At 39.6% G+C, this 22,625-nt stretch overlaps 3 protein-coding genes across 4 annotated transcripts in view; all 3 read left to right on the top strand.

Moving 5' to 3' along the window:
* LOC143741284 (desmoplakin-B-like) overlaps nt 1-7,240 on the top strand; it is a 28,255-nt gene extending 21,015 nt beyond the window's left edge. Inside the window, exons 13-14 of one of the 2 annotated variants that reach the window (XM_077233715.1) lie at nt 770-1,267; nt 3,486-7,240. In XM_077233715.1, the coding sequence (XP_077089830.1) occupies nt 770-1,267; nt 3,486-6,740 (3,753 nt within the window). In that variant the 3' untranslated portion in view covers nt 6,741-7,240. Of the gene's footprint in view, nt 1-769; nt 2,597-3,485 lie in introns of both variants that reach the window. The other variant, XM_077233714.1, reaches the window with a different exon arrangement.
* A 6,828-nt stretch (nt 7,241-14,068) lies between these two features.
* Nucleotides 14,069-19,874, top strand: LOC143741260 (sterile alpha motif domain-containing protein 9-like). Its single transcript, XM_077233680.1, has 3 exons — nt 14,069-14,097; nt 14,657-17,362; nt 19,145-19,874. Exon 2 carries the CDS (start codon nt 14,749-14,751, stop codon nt 17,341-17,343), a length of 2,595 nt encoding a protein of 864 aa, XP_077089795.1. The 5' UTR covers nt 14,069-14,097; nt 14,657-14,748; the 3' UTR covers nt 17,344-17,362; nt 19,145-19,874.
* Nucleotides 19,875-20,149: 275 nt separating this feature from the next.
* tbc1d7 (TBC1 domain family, member 7) overlaps nt 20,150-22,625 on the top strand; it is a 9,077-nt gene continuing 6,601 nt past the window's right edge. Inside the window, exons 1-2 of the mRNA XM_077233713.1 lie at nt 20,150-20,403; nt 21,504-21,622. Coding sequence (XP_077089828.1) covers nt 21,511-21,622 — 112 coding nt within the window. The 5' untranslated portion in view covers nt 20,150-20,403; nt 21,504-21,510. The remainder of the gene's footprint in view (nt 20,404-21,503; nt 21,623-22,625) is intronic.

Raw genomic sequence — 22,625 nt, 5'->3', positions numbered from 1 at the left:
TTCAACAGTTTTTTATAATTTTTTAAATACTCAGTGTTTTTTATTTTAAAGTGTAATAAATAATATAGATATAAGATGTTGTATTATTATTCTTACTAATAATATATAATAATATATGAAAACATTAAAAAAATAAGAAATATTTCTCAAATACAGTTTTTTTAATGCAAAATATTACAATAGTAATATTTCCCTATTGTTTAATGTTTTATTTATTATTATATAATAAATAATATAAATATTTATTATTATTATTTTATAGTCATTAATATATATTTCTCTTCTATTTTTTGCCAAATTGTACTGTCAATATCAGTTTTTAACAGAAAATTGCAATAGGATTTTCGGTAAAACTTTATTTCCATAGTCCACTTTAGACGTTTTACTAACTATAAGTAACTTTGTAACTACCGGTCATTAGAGTATTAGTAGACTGTCTGCTTAATATCTGCAAACACTTTATTTTGATGAGCCCCAACAGATATTCTACTGACTATAAGTAACTTTGCAAGTTCACTTATACTCTAATGAGAGTTAGTTGACGTAGTTGCAAATTAAAGAGATTTAGTTGATGTAGTTGCAAAGTTACTTATAGTTATTAGAGTAAGTTGACTATCAGAAAAAAAAAAAATTTCCTCAGATTGTGTTGCCCTACCTAACCCTAAATCTGCTTCTGTGAACACACAAATTCCTTAATAATTTTTGTACACAAGTCAACAGACATTTTGACCAAATGTCAAGTGTAATGTTTTACGTGTGTTTTCTGCAGATGATGAATACCGAGATTGGGATGCGCAATGAGGAAATTCAGCAGTTGAAAGACGCCATTGCGAATCACACTGCCACGAATGCCTCTTTGCAGGAGGCTCTCCTTAAATACAAGCAGGAGCTGAATGACTCCCAGACACACCTGCTTTCTCTGGAAGAGGTGAAGAGGAATGAGACTTTGAAGTGTATGACCACACAGGACAGCCTTGAGTCTTCTACAAACCGTCTTCAAGAGCTTATGGAAGAAATCCGTAGCCTCAAACAACAGTTGGAAGATATGGAGAGGAAGAAGAAGGTCGTGGAAGAGCGTTATACGTTTATACAGGAAGAACACGATCTCACCATGCGCAAGACAGTCAAAGATCTCGAGCAGGCCAACTGGGCCAATAAAGATCTGGAGAAGACGGTGTCTGAAAGGACCCGAGAGCTGGAGCATCTACGCAAGGAGTTGGATGACGAGGCTCGACGCTTCAAGGAGGTGCAGACGGAGTTGGCAAAGGTAAGGCAGGAGCACAGCATACAGATACGAGAGGTGAAACAGACCTACGAGTCTCAAATCCTCGTTACCCAGACCAGCATGCAAAAGCTTTCGCTGCAGAAGGAAAGTGATTCTGCCTCCATGCAGTTGGAGTTTGAAAGAGTAGAGGGAGAATCTAGGGAGTTGAAGGAGCAATTGCAAATGCTTCGTCTTTCCCTCAACCAAGAGGCGGTCGAAAGGAGACACTTGGAAGAGGAGGTACAGAGACTTAGTGCTGTGAATTCAGAGGAAAGCCGAAAGAGGCACGAGCTGGAAGCACAAGTCCAGTTGATGCTTAGTCAGAAACGTGAAGCGGACAACAAAACAAGGGAGATACAAGAGAGCTCAAGTCGGACAGCGCAGGAGAAAAGTATGGAGATCAACCGTCTCACACGGTGTCTTGAGGAGGAGCGGCGTCTGAAAAGATCTTTAGAGACCGAGACAAGGCGACTGGAAGGGGAGTTAGCCGACCTCAAAACTAAGAATGAAGCCTCGAATGGGGAGTTGGTGCAGCTTCGCTCTTCCCAAACTCAATTGAGCCTCATCCGGGTTGAGTTGGAGGCCCATGCCCTTGAGAAGGGACGGTCTGAACAAGCTATCGCACGCCTACAAATGCGCATTCAAGAGCTCCAGGAGGAGCTGAAACGCCTGGAAAGCGAGTTGGAGAATCAGCGGGAAGTGGCAGAAGAGGAGGCCAGGAAGCGAAGGAGAACGGAGATGCAACTTGAAAAGAGTAGCCAGGCCATGCGAGAGTACACCACTACAATCACCACACTGCGTAAGAGCCAGGAAGAAACCAGTCTTGAGGCAAAACATACGGACAGCGAATGCAAGCAGTTGCAGGAGGCATTAGACCGTGCCTTGAAGGAGAACAAAGCTTCTTCTCAGAGCTTGGCTGCCTTGAAAGCTGAAATGAACACTTTGAAACTACAGCTCACGCAGGAGCAGGGGCGCGTCCAAGACTTCAACCAGCGCTACGAGACCCTCCACCGTAGCATGGAAGAAAAGACTTGTGCATTGAACATAAGCACTGCTGAAATTGAGCGCCTGCAGAGGCTCACCGAAACTCTTACTAAAGATCACCTCCGCCTGGAGGAGGAGTTGCGCTCCGTGCGTCTAGAACACGAGGAGCTGCTCAAAGACAAAAAACGTGGAAATCGGGAAATGGCTGAGCAAGTCACAGCTTTGCAGAAACAGCTTGAGTCCAGCCAGCGTGCCGGTGCAGAGCATGACAGGCTTATGCGACAGCTCTCCCGAGAGAGAGAAAAACTGCAACTGGAGATAGAAAATGTACAAAAACAAGCCAGAGAGGTACTAGGATAAATAGAAACAAGAGTTCTCGAGTTTTATCCTTAAAATCTGTAGATTTAGATGTAGCTGGCTGCATGCATCTCTCTCTCTCTTGCTCTCTCACACTGCATTCTGTAAATGGTTAGTCTTGACATGCAAAATATGGCCCACTAAGAATCTGCACCATCTTTGCATGTCTTAATGTGCATGTTTGACCTATCTGCGCACCACACCCCGCAGAATAATCAGATTTGCATCTTAATTACCTTACAAGCTTCCATGCTGCACGCTTTTTTGCATTATGAGCAACAGCATCCAATCACATACTTTCACATTCAGATGACACTTAATGTATTTTTACAGTCTTGTCCAAACCACATCTGAGATAGCCTCTATCGTTTGTGGCATCCTCTGTGATTTTGATCCTTTAGAACAGGTATACCAAACCCTGGTACTGGTGGACTACCATCCTACAGCTCCAATCCTAATCAAACACACCTGAACCAGCTAATCAAGGTGTTCAGAATTGCTTGAAAATAACAAGTAGGTGTGTTGGAGCATAAGTCAGCATAAGGATGCGCTCCAGGGCCAGGTTTGGCTATCCCTTCTTTAGATGCTAAGCCTTGTACTTGGCTTGAAAACCAATCAGTTCTGTTTTGTAGTTGACAATTAATGCAACAAATCTTTGTAATATCTGAAAAATCATATGGAGAAATATCAATTGTGAAATATACAGTAGTCAACATTTGAAGTGGGTCAAAACCTTCCATCAAAATTATACATGAATTTTTAACAATACCTGTTCTTGTCTTAGGGCAACTTTGATTAACTTTTTTGATCCACTTCAAATGTTGACTACTGTATTTTAAATGATAGAACACTCATTTTATTTTTTACGTTTTTGTTGCAGACTTCCTCTGTGATCCAGACGTCCCAATCCCAGTGCAGCAATCTGCAGCAAGAACGAGATGGTCTCCTCAAGAAAACAACAACAATGGAACAGGAAATTGTGCGCTTGAAAAGGCTGGAAGACGAGCTAGCACAAATCAAACTCTCACTGGAGTCTGAAAGGCGTCTCAAATCACAAATGCAGGAGGATAATGAGAGGATCAAGAAGGATTTTACCCAGTGGAAGAGCAAATGTGTGATTCACGAGGAGCAACTTCAAAAGCACATCTCGGAGCGCTCTGGCCTGGAGAGACAATTTAACTCTGTCAACACCGAGATGGAGAGGTTGAGGACTCATCTGAAGGAAGCGGAAGAACGTTACAGGCTGATGTTGCAGAACTTGGAACGAGAAAGGGTACAGATGCAGGCGCTTCGAGACTCACAGCAGAAGGAGTTGCAGAGACTGCAGGAGAAACCAGATGGTGCTGCCAAATACACTCAGACAGACCAAACCGACGACTCCTCACTGGTCTTCGAAGGCGTCCGCAAGAAAGTCACGGCACAGCAACTGCGTGACTGCGGTGTGATTGACAAGGTGACATTTGAGCAGTTGATGAATGGCCAGCGGACTGTTCAGGATGTATCTGTTGACATCAGGCTCAATCTTAAAGGCACAGGAGCCATTGCCGGGCTGGCAGCAGGACCTAAAGGCAAGATGACCTTCACAGAGGCCAAGAAACAAAAGTTGATTTCAGACAACAGTGGAAAAATGCTGCTGGAGGCTCAAGCTGCCACAGGATACATCATAGATCCCCGAGCTAATGTGAAGATGACTGTGGAGGAGGCTTGTCTGAATGGACTTGTGGATGAAGCTGACAAGAAGCAGCTGTTGACTGCAGAGGCTGCATGTGTTGGGTTCAGGGATCCCAAAAGTGCAAAACTCCTGCCAGCTAGCCAAGCCATGAAAAAGGGAATAATCGACCGGGAAACAGCTCTGCGTCTCCTGCAAGCACAAGAGGCGGCGGGAGGCATCCTTGATCCGATCCTTAGTGTCTACCTCTCCAAAGATACTGCCATGGACCGTGACCTTGTTGATGAGGATCTTTATCAAGCTCTAAATGCCAGACCAGATTGCTACATTGATCCAGACATTGGTCTACATGCTAGCTACGTTACCCTCAAGAAGCGATGCAAGGCTGACCTTAACACTGGCTTGCTCCTGCTTCCAGCTCCAGAGAAACCCTTGACTGTACAGGGACTCCGTAGCGAAGTTAACGTATCGGATCTGGTGGATGCAAAATTGCTGGAACCTTCGGACATGGATCATCTGAGAGAGGGCAAGATTACCAGCCAAGACATTGAACACAGGCTTCGGGCTTATCTCAGAGGGTCAACTTGCATTGCTGGGATTTATGACGAGGCCAACGACTGCACCTTGCCTATCTACCAGGCCATGAAGAATGGGCTTCTGCGACCAGGCACTACCTTGGAGCTTCTAGAGGCCCAGGCCGCCTCAGGCTTCATGATTGATCCCATTCACAATGAGTACTATACTGTCGAGGAGGCCTGTAAGAAAGGACTGGTGGGTGTGGACTTTAAAGACAAGCTTCTGTCCGCCGAGAGAGCAGTAACTGGGTACAAAGACCCAGGCACCAACAAGATGATTTCCCTTTTTGAAGCTATTGAACGTGGTCTCATAGAGAAAGGTCATGGCATTCGCCTGTTGGAGGCTCAGATTGCTAGTGGTGGTATCATTGACCCTAAACACAGTCACCGAATTGATGTTGATGTGGCGTACCAAAAAGGCTACTTTGGTGAGGAGATGAACCAGATTCTTAAAGATGAAGGAGATGACACAAAGGGTTTCTTCGACCCAAACACTGAGGACAATTTGACCTACTTGCAACTAAAGAGCCGCTGCATCACAGACAAGAGGACGGGACTGGTGCTTCTGCCTCTTTATGATAAGAAAAAGATGCAGCAGAAGAATTCCTCGAGGAAGAGACGGGTACTGATAGTTGATCCAGAAAGTAATAAAGAAATGACAGTGCGTGAAGCCTACGAGAAGAAACTCATAGACTACGAGACCTTTCTGGAATTGTCTCAGCAAGAGTGTGAGTGGGAAGAAACTGTAATTACTGCTGCTGATGGCTCAACCAGTACAGCTATAATGGACATGCAAACAGGCATTCAGTACGACTTGAAAGAACTGCTTGTTAAGGGAGTAATTAGCCAAGATGTCCTTGATAAGTATCGTTCGGGAAGTGTCACCCTTACTGAGTTGGCAGATATGATCACCAACAAGGCAAAGACCCTCAGCAAACCCCTCCGCTCCTCTGTCTCCTCCTCCTCATCATCATCATTCTCATCCCAGATGACCACGAAAAGTCAGACAATCAAAACCGAAACTGTTAAAACAGTCGAGAGTATCTCCACTCCGCAAGATCCATTCTCAACAAACTCCTCCAAGCATATTTCCAGCATGTCAGTCAAACTGACCCCATTAGTAGAAATAATTGAGGAACAGAATCCAGTTGGAGCAATTTTTGACACAGAGAAGCTGGAGAAGATCAGTGTGTGTGATGCTATGAAGCGAGGAATCATCGATTCCATCACAGGACAACGACTCCTGGAGGCACAAGCTTGCACCGGTGGGATTGTGAACCCTGAAACCGGTCGCCGTATGTCTATTCAGGAAGCAACCCGCATCGGTGTCCTCGATGAGGACATGGCTAACAGGGTAAAACCTGCACAGAAAGCGTATATTGGTTTTGAAGATGTGAAAACCAAGCGTAAAATGTCTGCCGCCGAGGCCGTCAAAGAAAAGTGGCTTCCGTACGAGGCTGGCCAGCGCTTCCTCGAATTCCAGTATTTAACCGGCGGGCTTTTCGACCCAGAGCTCGGAAGCAGACGTTCGCTTGAGGAGGCTTTGCAATTAGGCTGGCTGGACATGAGAGCGGCTCAGAGGCTCCAGGATTCAAGTCACCACCCTAAAACCCTGACCTGCCCCAAGACCAAGCTGAGGATATCCTACAAGGAGGCTCTAGAAGGTTGCATGAACGAGGAGAAGACGGATGTCCGAATGCTTCCTGCCGCCACGGTTTCATCACGAGGAATCAGCAGCCCCTACAACCTCTCCAATCCAGGATCTGCCTCGGGATCTCGGAGCGGATCCCGTAGGGGCAGCGTGGATTACACTTTATCCCCTTCTTCCTCGTCCAAATACAGCAGCTTTAGCTACAGCAGAACCTCTTTCAGCTCCAGATCACTCTCCTAAACAAACCCTTTCTACTGTGCAACATTATATAACACAATTATCCATCAAAGAATTTTAAAATAACATCACAAGAATATTAGTCTCATTAATAATCATTTGGAAATGTGGATGATGTTCTAAACGAACCAGCTTATGTACATGTTTGGAAAACCAAAGGAAAACCAATTGCATTTAATGTTTCTTAACTCTATATTGAATGTATTCATCCAGTATTTTACACCTTTAATTTAGCCTGTTTACTCACATTCTGGGGGTTTATCTGCTTCTACATTTTACTAAGCCGTTATGAACGTTTTTTATAACACTTGATGGGTAAAGATGTCATTTTACGATTTCTTGTTTTTACACTAATACTGTTGAATTGCTGTATTTTTTCAAAAAGTTTCAGTGCCTTCACTTTACCTTTGTACTAGCCTAGAGTTACTCAGTGAAGTTAATAACTTAGTGTCTGACTTCTTTTTTTCAGCTTCATTGCTTAAATAAAGAAAGACCTCATAAAATGTATGGCTTGTATGAAGAATTATTACTTGGGTGCACATTTATATGAGATTTTATATTTAGGAGTTAAAACAGAGTATTTCCATTCTCAAAAAATGATAATCCAGGCCTGGCATCAGAATATTTACTTCCAAATGTTTAAATTGAAAATTAATACATATAATTCTTTTAAATTGTATTAGTGGTCTAATTCGCCCCTTTGTCCTGAAACTATCCAGTAAATCCCAGCCAGAATGTACATGCTTAAAGACAATATTTCATGTACTATATATGCTGATATTTATGTCAGAATGAGCTCTGCTATATTTTAACTGTCCTGAACTTGTTGTCACTGTGTGGGCTTTAAGTCTTATAAGCTTAATTCAACCTTGTAGTTCAAGTCTAGAGATGAAGATTGGGTAATGCAGTAGGGATCCTGTTCTGAATAATATATTATTATTTGTATTATTATTATTTTTAAAGGTAAATGATAACACAAAATTGTTAACTAGCACCCTGACCAGCATTATGCTTGAAAGACTTCAAGCACTATGGACAGTAACAATGCTTCTGTATTGAAAAACAATATATTGGATATTTTGTGACAATGCAGTATCCACACACACACAATGCAGTATCCACACACACACAATGGCCCTCATTTATCAAAAGTGCGTACACCAAATTTCCAGCGTACACCTGGCGTACACCCAAAACCACGGTGACTTTGAGATTTATCAATATGGACGTTGGCGTACGGCACGCTCAAATGCTACGCCAGGTCAGGAGGTGGTGTACATGTACGCAAGTTTTGAGTTAGTGCGGAAATGCGCATAAAAACAATTCCTAACACCACAAAACGCACTGACAAACTAAAAGATATGATATATTATGACCCACTGTAAAAAACAACAACAACAACATAGTAATTATAAACTTCAGTGTTTATATTTGTGCAACATGGACTTCAATGTTTAATTTGTGTGACTTTACCAAAGCATTTGATTTGTAGCCATATGTATTCCTTGAGTTGCGAGCCTGTGTGCGTGATTTTTTTCCCCAAACCACTTCAGTGGAAATCCCGCCCTGCAGCCGATTTAAAAGTTTTCATTGGTCATGTCAATCACTGTACTGATTGCCTACACCAAACACTGATCCCTAAACCTACCCGTCACTGTAACCTAAACCAATGAAATCGGCTGCAGGGCGGGATTTCCGCTGAAGTGGTTTGGGAAAAAAAATCACGCAGCCTGTGTGCTTTACCCTGACGTTTCAGGGTTAGGCCCGGCAGGTGCGCACAGACTGGGTTCGGTAATGAAAGGCTTTCAATGACCAAAAAATAATTCAGACTGAAAAAATAATAAATAAATTCTTCTTCTTTAAAATAATAATAATAATACAGATAATAATAACGACGTTCTTCTTCTAAATAAAAATAAGCGTCATTAATAATAAAAATCATAATAATAAGAAGAATATTACAAATTGTCATGCAATTATTAATGTGAATGAATGCTACTCCACATCACATCATCATCATCACTATTGTACACCCCAATACATGTGACGTGATTCGAAATTGAATGCTAATTGTTTCAAAAGACGTGCTGTAAAATAATGCATTGTGATAGGTCATTTCGGCTCCACGTCGGAGAAGTTTCTCTTCTGTGCCGTCTTCCGTGTGTACATGGCGTAAAATGAGGGCGTGGGGGAAGCGGAGACTTGAATATATAGGAGCGTGTTATTCTAATGATGATCGTTTTCAGCCGCAGGATTTATCAAGGGCAGGTATTGCGTACACCTGGATTTCAGAGGTACGCACAGCTTCATAAATCAGGCGGTGAGAGGAGTGTAAGCATAATCTTACGCCAACATATACGCCCGTTTCTACGCAAGAATGATAAATGAGGGCCATTGTGTTTTCATGTTTTGGGGACTCTCCATAGATGTAATGATTTTAATACTGTACAAACTTTATTTTCTCTCCCCATTACACTAACCCAAAACCTACCCATCACAGAAAACTTTCAGCATTTAAAAAAAAAAAAAAAAACTTAATATAGTATGTTTATTTATCCTTTTTATCCAGTATCCATTCACATAGACACATGCACACACACACACACAAACTCACGCACATACACACTTTTATAAGCATTCTAATATATAAGTGTATCATAACTGAAATCTGCGTGTGAAGAGAGTCCCCATAAAACCTGAAAACACAACGTGTGTGTGTTTTACGTTCACATGGACTCTTGTTTCCCTGGATTCTGTTTATGGTTTGTTTTAATGTAACAAACTGCTGCATATACGCAGATTCTTGTTTCCTCTTGCTACCCTGGATACCCCGGTTACATTTATATTGTATGCATGTTGTATGCATAGTGTGTATTGAATTTATCTTCTGTAACCAAATCCTACTCATGTTTGGTGATATAGAACTTTAATTTCCAAAGAAATTAAAGGAAAACTGTCATCCCTTTGTGGTGAATTAATGTAAACAAAATTCAGAATATGTCTGGTATTCTTAGTTACAGGTTTAACTTCTTAGAATCAAGGTGTGTTTAACTTTCATTTTACAGGAAAAAGAGTAAACAGTTGACACTAAGTTTAAACATGTAAAGATGTGTAGAAATACATTAAATATGTATTTTTTTAAATTAAGAAAATTAGTCTTAAAAAAGCATAACAGGAGAAGATGCCATGACCATATTTGCAGATTGATTCCGTCTTAAGTCAAGTAATATCACCTTTATTTATTTAATACAGATTGTTTACAAAACAGATTTAGTTGACGAAACACTGAGGACGGAAGGTGCCCATTTGAAGACCCTAGAGATGTCCCATACTCAGCTCAATCCAGACGGTTGTCATGGGGGGACTGCACTGTGGTTGCAGCCGTTGTGTGTGCTGACGCGTGTTAACACTAGACAGAAGGAGATTTACATCACCAGATGGAAAGAAGCGTAAATGGATGGAGAAGCATAGGTTACTGTAAAGCTATGTCTTAGTTGGTGCTTATCTTGGTGAAAGCCGAGTACAAATCAGCATGAAGTTTTAACATCTACTCTTGTGTAATGGAAAACAGTGATAACAGGAAAATGATTCAGCAGCTCTAAAAGAAAATAGTCTCATTGTTCAGCTAAAGTCTGTTCAGTGTTGAATAAGTTCTATTGTAAAGATTATCAATTGTTAAATTAGTTAATTTAATCTATAAAGCCGCTCTGAAGAAAACAGTGATGTTGTCGTCCAGTTCTCATCCAATAGTGTCAGTGCAGGCAGATCAATAATGTTGAATATTAAGTGTCCCCAACAAGACAGAAGCGACAGTGGTAGAGAACCCAAACTCCATCAGGTGACAGAATGGAGAGTAAAACTTTAGGAGAATCCAGGCTCAGTCGGGCTCAGCAGTCACATGTCTGTGCAGAGGACTTGTTTGGTTCTTGTGGTCTTTGCTGAGGATCTGTGCCGATGGCTGTCGTGTTTCAATGAGGTCTTCACAGGGGATTGTCTAGTTGATACAATCTCTGCTGACATTTAGGCCTGCGTTGTGGCTACCATCTGATCTGGATACGGCCCAGATCCGGCTGACTACATCATGCGTTGTGGTCTAGGCGTAGGTCCACCGTCTGATCTGGATACGGCCCAGATCTGGCTGACTACATCATGCGTTGTGGTCGTGTTTAGGTGTAGGTCCACCGTCTGATCTAGATACGGCCCAGATCTGGCTGACTATATCATGCGTTGGGGTCGTGTTTAGGTGCAGGTCCATCTGATCTGGATACAGCCCAGCTCTGGCTGACTACATCATGTGTTGTGGTCTTGTCTAGGCATAGGTCCACCATCTGATCTGTATACGGCCAAGATTCGGCTGACTACATCATGCGTTGTGGTCTTGTCTAGGCGTAGGTCTACCATCTGATTCTGGATACGGCCCAGATCTGGCTGACTACATCATGCGTTGTGATCTTGTCTAGGCGTAGGTCCACCATCTGATTCTGGATACGGCCCAGATCCGGCTGACTACATCATGTGTTGTGGTCTTGTCTAGGCGTAGGTCCACCATCTGATCTGGATACGGCCCAGATCCGGCTGACTACATCATGTGTTGTGGTCTTGTCTAGGCGTAGGTCCACCATCTGATCTGTATACGGCCATGATTCGGCTGACTACATCATGCGTTGTGGTCTTGTCTAGGCGTAGGTCTACCATCTGATTCTGGATACGGCCCAGATCTGGCTGACTACATCATGCGTTGTGGTCTTGTCTAGGCGTAGGTCCACCATCTGATCTGTATACGGCCAAGATTCGGCTGACTACATCATGCGTTGTGGTCTTGTCTAGGCGTAGGTCTACCATCTGATTTTGGATACGGCCCAGATCCGGCTGACTACATCATGCGTTGTGGTCTTGTCTAGGCGTAGGTCCAGCATCTGATTCTGGATACGGCCCAGATCCGGCTGACTACATCATGTGTTGTGGTCTTGTCTAGGCGTAGGTCCACCATCTGATCTTGATACGGCCCAGATCCGGCTGACTACATCATGTGTTGTGGTCTTGTCTAGGCGTAGGTCCACCTTCTGGTCTGGATACTGAAGGGGTGGATTCTGGAATCCACTGCTGCTTCAATGTATATCTAATGAGTGATTATAATCAAGGTATTAATCAATATTTTTCCTTCTTAATACCACATGAGTTGAATGACTTCTCAAGGCTTATGAGATTTTACTTTGATTTAGAAGTTACCTGTGTGATTACGATGTATTCTCTAATGTCTGTATTAAATATCTGAATGTAGTAACAGTGCTTGCTTATTTAGCCTGGCTTCCAGAAATGAAATTTTTTTTTTTTAATTAAAAATTACTGTTTATCTATTTCTTATCCAATGAGAATCTTCCAACCTGAAGCAAGGACGTAGCTTAGACCTTGGTGTATAATTTCTGTGATCTTTGTAACTGTAAGGGGGCAGCCTACAAACTCCTTGTAAGTCTTGAAGCTGAACTTCTGCCTGATGAAACAGCAAACTATCTTCAGTAAAACTTTTCTTTAATTTATTATAATTCTAACTATTGTCTTAAATTGACTGCCCTTCTGACTCCGGGTCTTAATTAATCATATCTGGTCCTTGGGTCCTTAACTGTAAATCCCCCAACAGTACGGCCCGGATCCGGCTGACCACATCATGTGTTGTGGTTGTGTTTAGGTGCAGGTCCACCATCTGATCTGGATATGGCCCGGATATATCCCGGATCCGGCTGACCACATCATGTGTTGTGGTTGTGTTTAGGTGCAGGTCCACCATCTGATCTGGATACGGCCCGGATCCGGCTGACCACATCATGTGTTGTGGTTGTGTTTAGGTGCAGGTCCACCATCTGATCTGGATATGGCCCGGATCCGGCTGACCACATCATGTGTTGTGGTTGTGTTTAGGTGCAGGTCCACCATCTGATCTGGATACGGCCCGGATCTGGCTGACTGCAATTAACCTCGGGATAAACAGAGAGACTAATATTAGCGTAGATGCCATTCTTCTTATGATGTAGCGAGTACATCAGGTGTTATAGGAAATGTTCCCGGTTCCGGCTGACCTAATTTATGCAACCTAACAATCATTTAACTGATTTAAATAAGATAAATGTATAATGTTCTATGTGTATGCCAGGTTGAAGAGATGTGTTTAGTCTAGATTTAAACTGACAGAGTGTGTCTGCTTCCCGGACAATGTTAGGAAGATTGTTCCAAAGTTTTGGTGCTTAATAGGAAAAGGATCTACCGCCAGCAGTCGATTTAGATATTCTAGGTATTATCAACTGGCCAGAATTTTGAGATCGCAATAGACCTGAAGGACTATAATGCGTTAAGAGCTCGCTCAAGTACTGGGGAGCTAAACCATTTAGTGCTTTGTAAGTAGTCAGCAATATTTTAAAATGTATACGATGTTTAATAGGGAGCCAATGCAGTGTTGACAGAACCGGGCTAATATGGTCGTACTTCCTGGTTCTGATAAGAACTCTAGCGGCTGCGTTTTGGACCAGCTGTAGTTTGATTATTAAGCATGCAGGGCAACCACCCATAAGAGCATTATAATAATCTCCCCTCGAGGTCATGAACGCATTAACTAACTGTTCTGCAATTGTCATTGAATGCATATATCGTAATTTAGATATATTTTTTAATACGTATTGTTTTCAAAGAAGCCAGAAGGACTTGATTAACTTAATAAGGTATGTTTAATTAGGGTTGAAGCTAAACTCTGCAAAGCTGTGGCTTTCATGTTTTAAGTCCAAAGATGATGAAGATAACCCAGGGGTTAAAAAATAGCATAGATGTTTATTTAACAAGACAACTCAAATAATCCAATACACCAAAACTCAATGAAACAGCTTGCAAAGCACAAACAATATGGACAATGAACTGAACGAACAGAGGGAAAGATACAGGCTACACGTGATAATGAACTCAAGTACAAACGCTATTCAGTCATATAATGAATAACCATAGAAACAAATGACAAACGGAAACATAATAACCCGTTCTGTCACAATCAGTGCAGTATTGTGTCCTAACTTTCATTTTCAGAGAAATGAAATACATTTTTGTGAATATTGCTTCATGGAAAAGCCTCCCCAACGTTTTTCCTGTAAATGTATTTATATGCTTTTCATAGTGATACATTTGAACAGACAACAAATCTTCTGTGTCACAATACACAAAAATGCAGCCAGCAAGTTTCACCTACATTTTTGTGTATTGTGAGACGAAAGACAAAAATGTATGACATAAAGGGGGTGGGATTTTACACCCATTTCTTGGCAAATAAAAGGTGTGCTGCCTAATTATTGAATATGCACACCATCTGACTGTTACCAGAACGGTAAGACAATTCATGAATTTCACTGTCTAATACAAGTACATGTATTATTTAACTAGTGTTTCAAATAGTATTAATAGGTAATATATTTTTAAGTTTTAAATAAATGTAATTTTTAATACATTATAGCTATAATTGTGTTATTTTATTGTTATTCATTTAGTGAAGCACATAATTGGAAGGGTGTAGGTTTGCTTTGAAAGTTGGTGAGGGAATATTGCAAGGAGACAGTCTGAGCTTATAATAAAAATGAACAAAAAAAGTGATTAATCCTATTTCAGTTTTGAAAAAGGTGTGCATAAATGACATAAAAATAAAAAGGTTTCTGCTCATAAATCATTCTGACTATACAACCATTGTGTCCTTAGAAAGCAGACAGTTGAGAGTTTACTAGTCCAGGCTGTTATAAAACATAAAAAACAACAACAACTAAAAATGGATAGAGCTCATATGTGGCGAATGAACCTAAAAACCTTATCTAAGACCATGTCAAAGTGATTTTTGCCTCTATTTCTGGTTCTTTTGTTCTCCCTCAGCAATTATTTTGTCTTTATTCTGCTAGGTATCTTGATCTCCTTCTTCCATTTTGAAACACTCCTCTCACAAATATCCTCATTCTAATTGGACAGAAAAGGGAAAAATTTAAAACTGATAATGTACACCATTCCTTCATCCAAACCCAGCTCCGTAAAGATGGATGCATCCCCAATTCCAACTAACCTTAGAGATTCACTATCATGCCTCGACGTTGTATGGTCTGATATGTTTGAGACTGGAGACTCAGCGACTGACTCTATGAAGCATGAGACTGATTTTCTTAAAGGAGCTCCTCCACAGTGGCTGTGTTTTAGCCCATCAGAGAACTCACCATTTGTAGAAAGGGATGGCTTTAAAGATTTAATTCAGTTAATAAAGGAAAAAAAAAGGAAAAGGTGTCTGATCACTGAAGTTTCTTTACCATACCAGCCTGGCAGTGGAGGGTCAACCCTCGCCATGCAAGTGCTTTGGCATTTTCACAAAGACCTCAGATGTGCCAAAGTGATCGACTCTGATTTAGACGATAAAAAGCTGCCGAAACAAGTGGTGGATCTTTTTCTCCTGTCTAATGAACAACATGCAAAACATGATCCGAAAACAGTGCTCCTGTTGCTAGACACCAAGGAAAACTCAAACAATGATCAGCCAATCAAGAATTCTCTGTGGGAAAACCTGATTGACGAAATGCGTAAGAGGGACATCAGTACAGACTCTCCAGCTGTGATCATTTTAAACTGCAGAACTACAACGGTTCGAGCAACAGGCCGTGTGGAGATTACAATGATGCTCTCTCCAAACGAGAAAGAGAGGTTTGATAAAAAAAAACTGGAGCTGAATGAGAAATACAAGACAATGTCCGAGACCTTCCATGCCTTCAACATAATGCAGGGAGGTTTCCGGAAAGAGGACGCTGAGAAACTCATCACAGCAGAAATTGTACAACATGTTAAAAAATATCCAAAGTCCAAAAGCACAAGACTTCTCAGTTTTTTGGCTTTGATAAACTCATACGTCCCAGGCTCACAGTTTTCAAAGCTTTTGTGCGAGGAATTCATTGCACAAACAGACCGGCACTCCGATGAGGAAAACGTCCCACTGGAAACGATAATGAAGCCTTTCATTGATCTTATAGTCATATTCTCAGCAGGAAAACCAAAAACCGACTACATACGCATGGCACATCCAATGATTGCTGATGCATGTGTAAATATGCTCACTAATAACAAACTGACAAGATTTAACATCGCTTCTGACTTCTTGCAAAGCATGGTAAAAGGAAAGGAGAGTGATTACATGCGAATTTGCAAGAGATTGTTAACCATGAGGGTCGACACTGAAACATACAAGTTTTCCCAACTGATTATTCACCTCATGATGAATCACGAGGAATGCATTGAATTGTTGAATCTGGGTTCAAATTTGTTCACCAATGACCCTTTTTATCCTCAAGCACTTGCACGATTGTATTACATTGAGGTAAAGCAGACAAACAAATATAATGAGGCAGAAAATTTTGCAAATAAAGCCATTGCCAGAGCTCCCGAAAAATCTCATATTAGGGATACACTGGGGCAAGTTCACAAAAACCACCTGAGGACCATTCTGAAAGAAAACACAAACACAAACACAGAAACGGTTTTGGACATCGCAAAGTCTGCCGTTAAAGCATTTAAAGAGGAAGAAAAAGCAGCTGAACGCGAGTCAGAAGACATCTCCAGTTTCAATAACAGGGGCTACTTCGGATGTCTCCAGGTTTGCAAGATCATTTATGATTTTAGTGCAGAAAACCCTCTTGAACAAAAATACAGTAGATTCATCAGTGGTCTCAGAGGTGACGTTGAGAAAAGATATGATTTCTTTGAATGGTACCTGGCATTCTCAAGACCAAGCATCAATAAAAATGACCCTGACTACCTTCATAATGACATTGAAGAGTGTTACAAGCGATATTTTGCACATGAAACGCAGACCGATGAAGCCACCCTGAATGAGAAAAAAATGAAGTCTTTTGCAGGACTACTTCATTTCCCCGAATCTGATATGAGTGTGCTTAAACAAAATCAGAGTGCATTTCAAAATCCACAATCTGATGATGAAACCCAGAACGTTCTCTACGTTTCTGCCAACATCATCCTGAGTATGTTTGATGAGGAGTCTGAAAAAATCGAGGAGCTCCAGGCCAGCTTACAGAAACTCTGGCTGAGCAAAGAAAAACGCAAAAACCCAGAGTTTTACCTACTGATTCTTTTGCTCTTTTGGTTTAATGAAGGGCAACCAAGAATCCCAAACCCTCCAGACCTGGAAAACTGTGTCCTATATATGCGTGAATCATATGAGAAGAGTTATCAGAAATACCTCCGCGGTCGCTATCTGGTGCCGCTGTTCTTCTTTGGGGAAGGGAATGGTTTGCAGAGACTGCTTCACAGCTCAAAACTACATCCCAATGATTCTCCATCCGAATCCGAACCTCACCCGAATGATTCTCCGGACTGGTTGGAGCTGCTATTAGAAGGTGATGTTAAAGGTCTTCAGCGGATCAGCGGGGAGGTCAAGAAGAACCATAAAGTGTTTGCTAACAGAGATGGGAAACAGATTCAAGTCACTCCTCACAAACCGGCCAGTGTGTATAAACCAGGCCAGGTGTCCTTCTACCTGGGCTTTAATATCAGAGGACCTGTTGCCTTCAACATCAGATACGTACAGAGCATGTGAAATAAAGTAATCAGATACTGTAAGTAGCCTAAAGCATGCTTCATATTTAAGACTAGTACATGTTTCGGTAACACTTTACAATAAGGTCTAACTACCTTAGTAAACATGAAATAAGAATGAACAGCATTTATTAATCATAGTTATTACATGGCTTGGTTGAATTCTAATGTAGAATGCGGTCCGTTATTTCTTGATAACAGACCGCTGCTAAGTAGGCTATAGACCTTATGTAGCCACGCCCCTTTTCAGCGCTGAGCTCGTTGTCTTTTGACTTCCGGTCTGTATTTTCACAGCGATCTTGCGTAGTTATGAATGAACGGCTCGTTAAAAAAATTTCCAAGGTCCATTTGTTAAGACATATGCTTTACAATGCTTATGATAAACATTACAATGCTCATGAGAACTTTCGTTAACTACAATAAGTAAATCAACTTCACCAGCTAATTAGTCCTGGACAGCGATGCCATAGAAATATACGGAGCGACCGTAAAAACGGAAGTTCAAAGACAATATTCTAAAGATGGCGACGCCCTCGTTTCTCTGGTGCATAAGGTGTATCCACAAGTTTCCTATGTCCCATGAGGCCTTGGGTCAAAAGTGGGCGCGTCTTCCGGTTCGAAGTAAACAAGCGAACTCATTCATTCATTCGACTATTGCTTAATCATTAATATTTATATTAAAATGTATTATTTATTTTATTTAACTTTTTATCAATTAAAAATGCAATGAAAATACAAAAATACAGCGTGTTTCTCCACGATGAGTTCTTTATTACAAGAAGATCAACTTGTGGCAGTTAAACTGGACGTTCGGTTATGGCAAATCTTGAAGATATGTGCTGCGGTGCTCTTGAACCTGCAGCTGCGGACCGGCTCGTTTCTTAAACCGAGACCCTTGTTTTTCTAAATAATAATAAAAAAGAATCATGTTAAATAGGGCTGTAACGATACACGATATAGTACCGAAATCGCGATAGTCAGATCCACGAACCTGTGTCGCGGTGAGGGACGGCAGAATCACGACACACCCCTTCCAACTCCCAGAGTTATCCTTCCCGTCCAGATCCAATATAGCTACCATCTTTACTATTAGTATTATTTGAAGTTAACATTATAAAATACGTAGACCTAGCCTAGAAACTCAATGCATTACACATGTTAAGCATGTTTTGTTGACTTGTGGTTAGACCTACTGATGTTCAGTGATTTTAAAAGTAGCCTCAATCAGGCCTGCATGAAGTCGGAAATTATTTGCTGTAGCAAAGAATAGTTTATGAATGCACTTTTTTAAATGGCGTGTGTGGGTTAGGGCAGGCGGGCGGGATTTTGGGGAAGGGGGGGGGGGGGGGCAGAGCTGTCCTAACCCACTGTAAGGGGAGGCTCACATTCACCAAATTTGAAACCCCCTATTATAGCGAATACAACCTCTTCAGGCTGATTCAAGACCCATCCGCTTCGCGTCGGGCTAATCAGCATGTCGGGGTTGTATTCGCTATAACAACCGAGGCGCACTACATTATCCCTTACTTAGTTAATGCACTGTGAACTAACATGAACAAACAATGAACAGCTGTATTTTTATTAACTAACATTAACAAAGATTAATAAATACGGTGACAATTATGTGTTGCTCATTGTTAGTTCATGTTAGTTAATACATTAACTAATGCTAACCAATGAACCTTATTGTTAAGTGTTACCAATATTTCATATTTGCCAAACATTTGTTTGATCGTGATCGAAATGTATTGTGGTATTTATGCATTGTCTCAGTGAATATTTTTACCCCTTTTTATCTGCAGATTTCATGGATTATCACATGAACACTGTCATTCAGAGTGAAAAATCACCTAAATTATAGACAGAGAGAGAGCCTGTGCAATAATGATGCAACATTTACCAAATCATGTTTATTTAATATTCAGTCTAGTTATATTTTGAATTGTATGATTTAACTGTGTGGGGCGAATGATTCTCTGAACTCGAAAATCACAAATCTTGTCTTGAGATCTTTTAGAGAGAAAAAATCAGCAGTTTGTGTAAAGTATGACATAATTTAGACATTTTAGAGGATTTTCAGAGGTAAAGAATGTATTAAGGAAGAGAGAGAGAATTTAAAAAAAAAAATTTGTTATAATGCTGGTGGTGGGTCAGAAAGGTCAAATTATTTTTAATTGCTTTGACCACTACATAATTAGTCAGTTAGAGAAAAATCTCAGCAGACATTTGAGATGCATTTGTTATTCGTTGCAGTGTGTCTATACATGTATTCCAATAAAAGTAATATTACAGTATCACTTGCTGTGCACATATCCTGTTAATATGTTTCTCTGCATGCAGAATAAAAGAGTAAAAAATAATTACATAGGAAATATTATGTCTCATGGTCATGAGATCAGTTTTGTTCCCTTTTTATGTTCTTGATATTCTACTGGACTCAAATGCGGTTTGATAACACAGAAAAATTGTCATGTTTATTTTATTATGATTGTAAGTAAAGTGAGTAACAATAAAGAAGATAATTGAAACAAACACTGTCTGGTCTTATCAATCCAATCTTCCTTACTTCATTTTCTGGTTTGAATTTTCAGTTGATTTTAGGATTTTAGTTTCGGATTCCATGAACAATGAACAGGCTAAAGAACAAAAGGATTTAAAATTACATTGCAAAACCTATAGCCTAACTAATATGAATGTCAAGCATTATTAAAGACAATTACACACTCAGTAATTAAAAAAGAAAAAATACAGGTGAAACTCGAAAAATTTGAATATCGTGCAAAAGTTATAACATGTATCATGTTAACAGAGAGGGTATGCGCGCTTCCTGCCGGACACAGGCGGTAGTACAACAACACCAGACCGTGATTCACTTCCGAGGGCAGAAAGCTGCAAACACAAGACTGCAGATTCAGGCAGACACATTCACAGTTTCCCTATGAAGATCTGAAGATGACAATCCTGCTCCTGCAGTTTGAATGTGAGCTGAATGTGACGGGTGATCGGTGAATCACTCCTTGGGTCTCTGCTCAGGAAACATCGCGGATGAGACTGAGGCCTGGTGAGTTCTGCGGAATAATCGGTGATTTTTAAATATTTATGCGTCTTAACACATTATTTTTCTATGAGGAAAATAGCAGACGTGTCTTACATCAGTTTACCATGGTTTACCATAGATACCCAAGATATAATAACTGTCGTACCTTGTATTTTTTGGAAATGTTAGTTTTCTACTTCTACACTAAGAAAAATACTATACTATTACTATCTTTACCTTTCGCTGAGCCACTGTGGTAAAATTAGTTTAACGTTTGACATTCGGTTTCACACCAATTAAACTATCCGTGCATTTCATGTTTTCAGCTCAAACCAACTAGGAGACATAAGCAAATGTCCTTTAAAGCCTTAATTTCAAGAACAATAGTATTAATTCTAACTAAACATTTTGACCATACGTCATTATGATATCAAACTAATAGTAAAATGTAGAAAATTGAAAAATATCCCTTTTATTGTACAAGCCTCCGTTTTTAGAATTAGCATGAAATATGTTTTATAATAATTTTTCAACTTTAAATGTGTGTAATACTGTAAATCCATTAAACTACAACACCGTTTGACCTAAAGTTATCAATCCAGCTGTAAAGTATTAAAAATATTATTCCCTATAATGCACAAGGTTTGCTTTTCAGATTATTATACTGGTAATTTTTTATAAAGCTTGTTTTAATTGTTTTAATTCCAAAAATAGAGCCTTATGTTTGATATCATAATGTCAAATGGTTAAATTATTTAATTTATTTATAGGGCTAATTAAAATGTTTTATTTCTTGAGATAAGGCTTGTGCTGCATAGGACAATTTGTTATTTATGTCTGAGTTGGTTTGAGCTGAAAACGTGAAATGCGCAGAGAGTTTAATTGGTGTGAAACCGAATGTCAAACGTTAAACTAACTTTACCACAGTACAGCCGTGGTATTCTTTAAAGCAAGGAAAGGTAAAGTAAAAGGTAATACCATGCATGGTACTGTATCAAAGTAATTTTATACCTTTGTTGTTTTATAGCAACTGCAACACTGATCTGATCTAATTCTACGGAGTTACCATAGTCTCATTATGATTAATAAAGTGTCATCATCATGATGCTGTTGTTGTGTTCCAGCTTGATCATGGCTGAAGATCCTCAGAGGAACTTCCGCTCGGCGTATTATGAGAAAGTGGGATTCAGAGGAGTGGAGGAGAAGAAATCCCTGGAGATCGTGCTGAAGGACAATCCACTGGGTGAGATTCACATATTCCTTCCACACACTGAACGATGCTGTTACTGGGTTAAGAGGTTTGTTTGTTTGTTTGTTTGTTGAAATAATAATAACAGTTATTAATAGTAATAATAATAATTCTTATGATTTTTTTTGTGTTCAAATACCATGGAAAACAGTTTTACTTTTTGTTTTACTTTTTATCACTAATAATAACAGTTATTGATGATAATAATAATAATATCTCTTATGATTCCCTTTATTTTTTTTAGTGTTTAAATACCACAGAGAACAGTTTTACTTTTTAACGCTAATAATAATTTATTGGTTTTTTTATTATTAATTTTTCATCCATTTTTAATTGTGGTTTAAGAGTTCAATAAACACGCAGAACAGATTTTTTTCTTATTTTGACTGTAATAATAACAATTATTATTATTACTTTATTATTTATTTTTGTGTTTTTATGTTGGTTTAAGTGTTCTATAACCATGCAGAACATACAGTATTTTTAATTGTTTTTTTCTATTTTTGACACTATAATAAGTAATACTAATAATTGTTGTTTTATTTTCTGTTATTCTGACTAATAATAACAGTTTAAGTTATTCTTCTTCTTACTATTATTATTATTAATTTATTATTTAAAAAAATATTTTTTATGTTGGTTTAAGTGTTTAATAACATACATTATTGATTTTTTTTATATTTGACACCATACTAAATAATAATTATAATAATAATGTTTATGTTGGTGTTTATTTTTTCCTGTTATTTTTGACACTAATAATTATTTGTATTATTTTATTTTTTATTCATTTTTAATGTTGTTTCAAGAGTCCAATAACCGTAGAGGATACATTTTTAAAGTTTTAAATGTTTTTCTAAATGTAAAAAAACAACATCCAGAACATCCATTTTTGACATTATTATGATTATTGTTATTGTAGGCCATTCTTTTTTATGATTTGATTTCTACACATAACCATGCAAACCTGATTGTTTTGAAATAATAAATATTGATA

Source organism: Siphateles boraxobius, unplaced genomic scaffold, assembly GCF_051911475.1.
Source record: "Siphateles boraxobius isolate OS27281-9 unplaced genomic scaffold, OSU_SipBor_1 183, whole genome shotgun sequence".
Lineage (NCBI taxonomy): Eukaryota > Metazoa > Chordata > Actinopteri > Cypriniformes > Leuciscidae > Siphateles > Siphateles boraxobius.
Note: the sequence above shows the minus strand (reverse complement) of the source record. Positions and strands in the feature narration are given on the sequence as shown.

Bases quoted from the DNA above. Each gene is read 5' to 3' on its own strand.
- LOC143741260 (XM_077233680.1), top strand. From the start codon at position 14,749: ATGTACACCATTCCTTCATCCAAACCCAGCTCCGTAAAGATGGATGCA.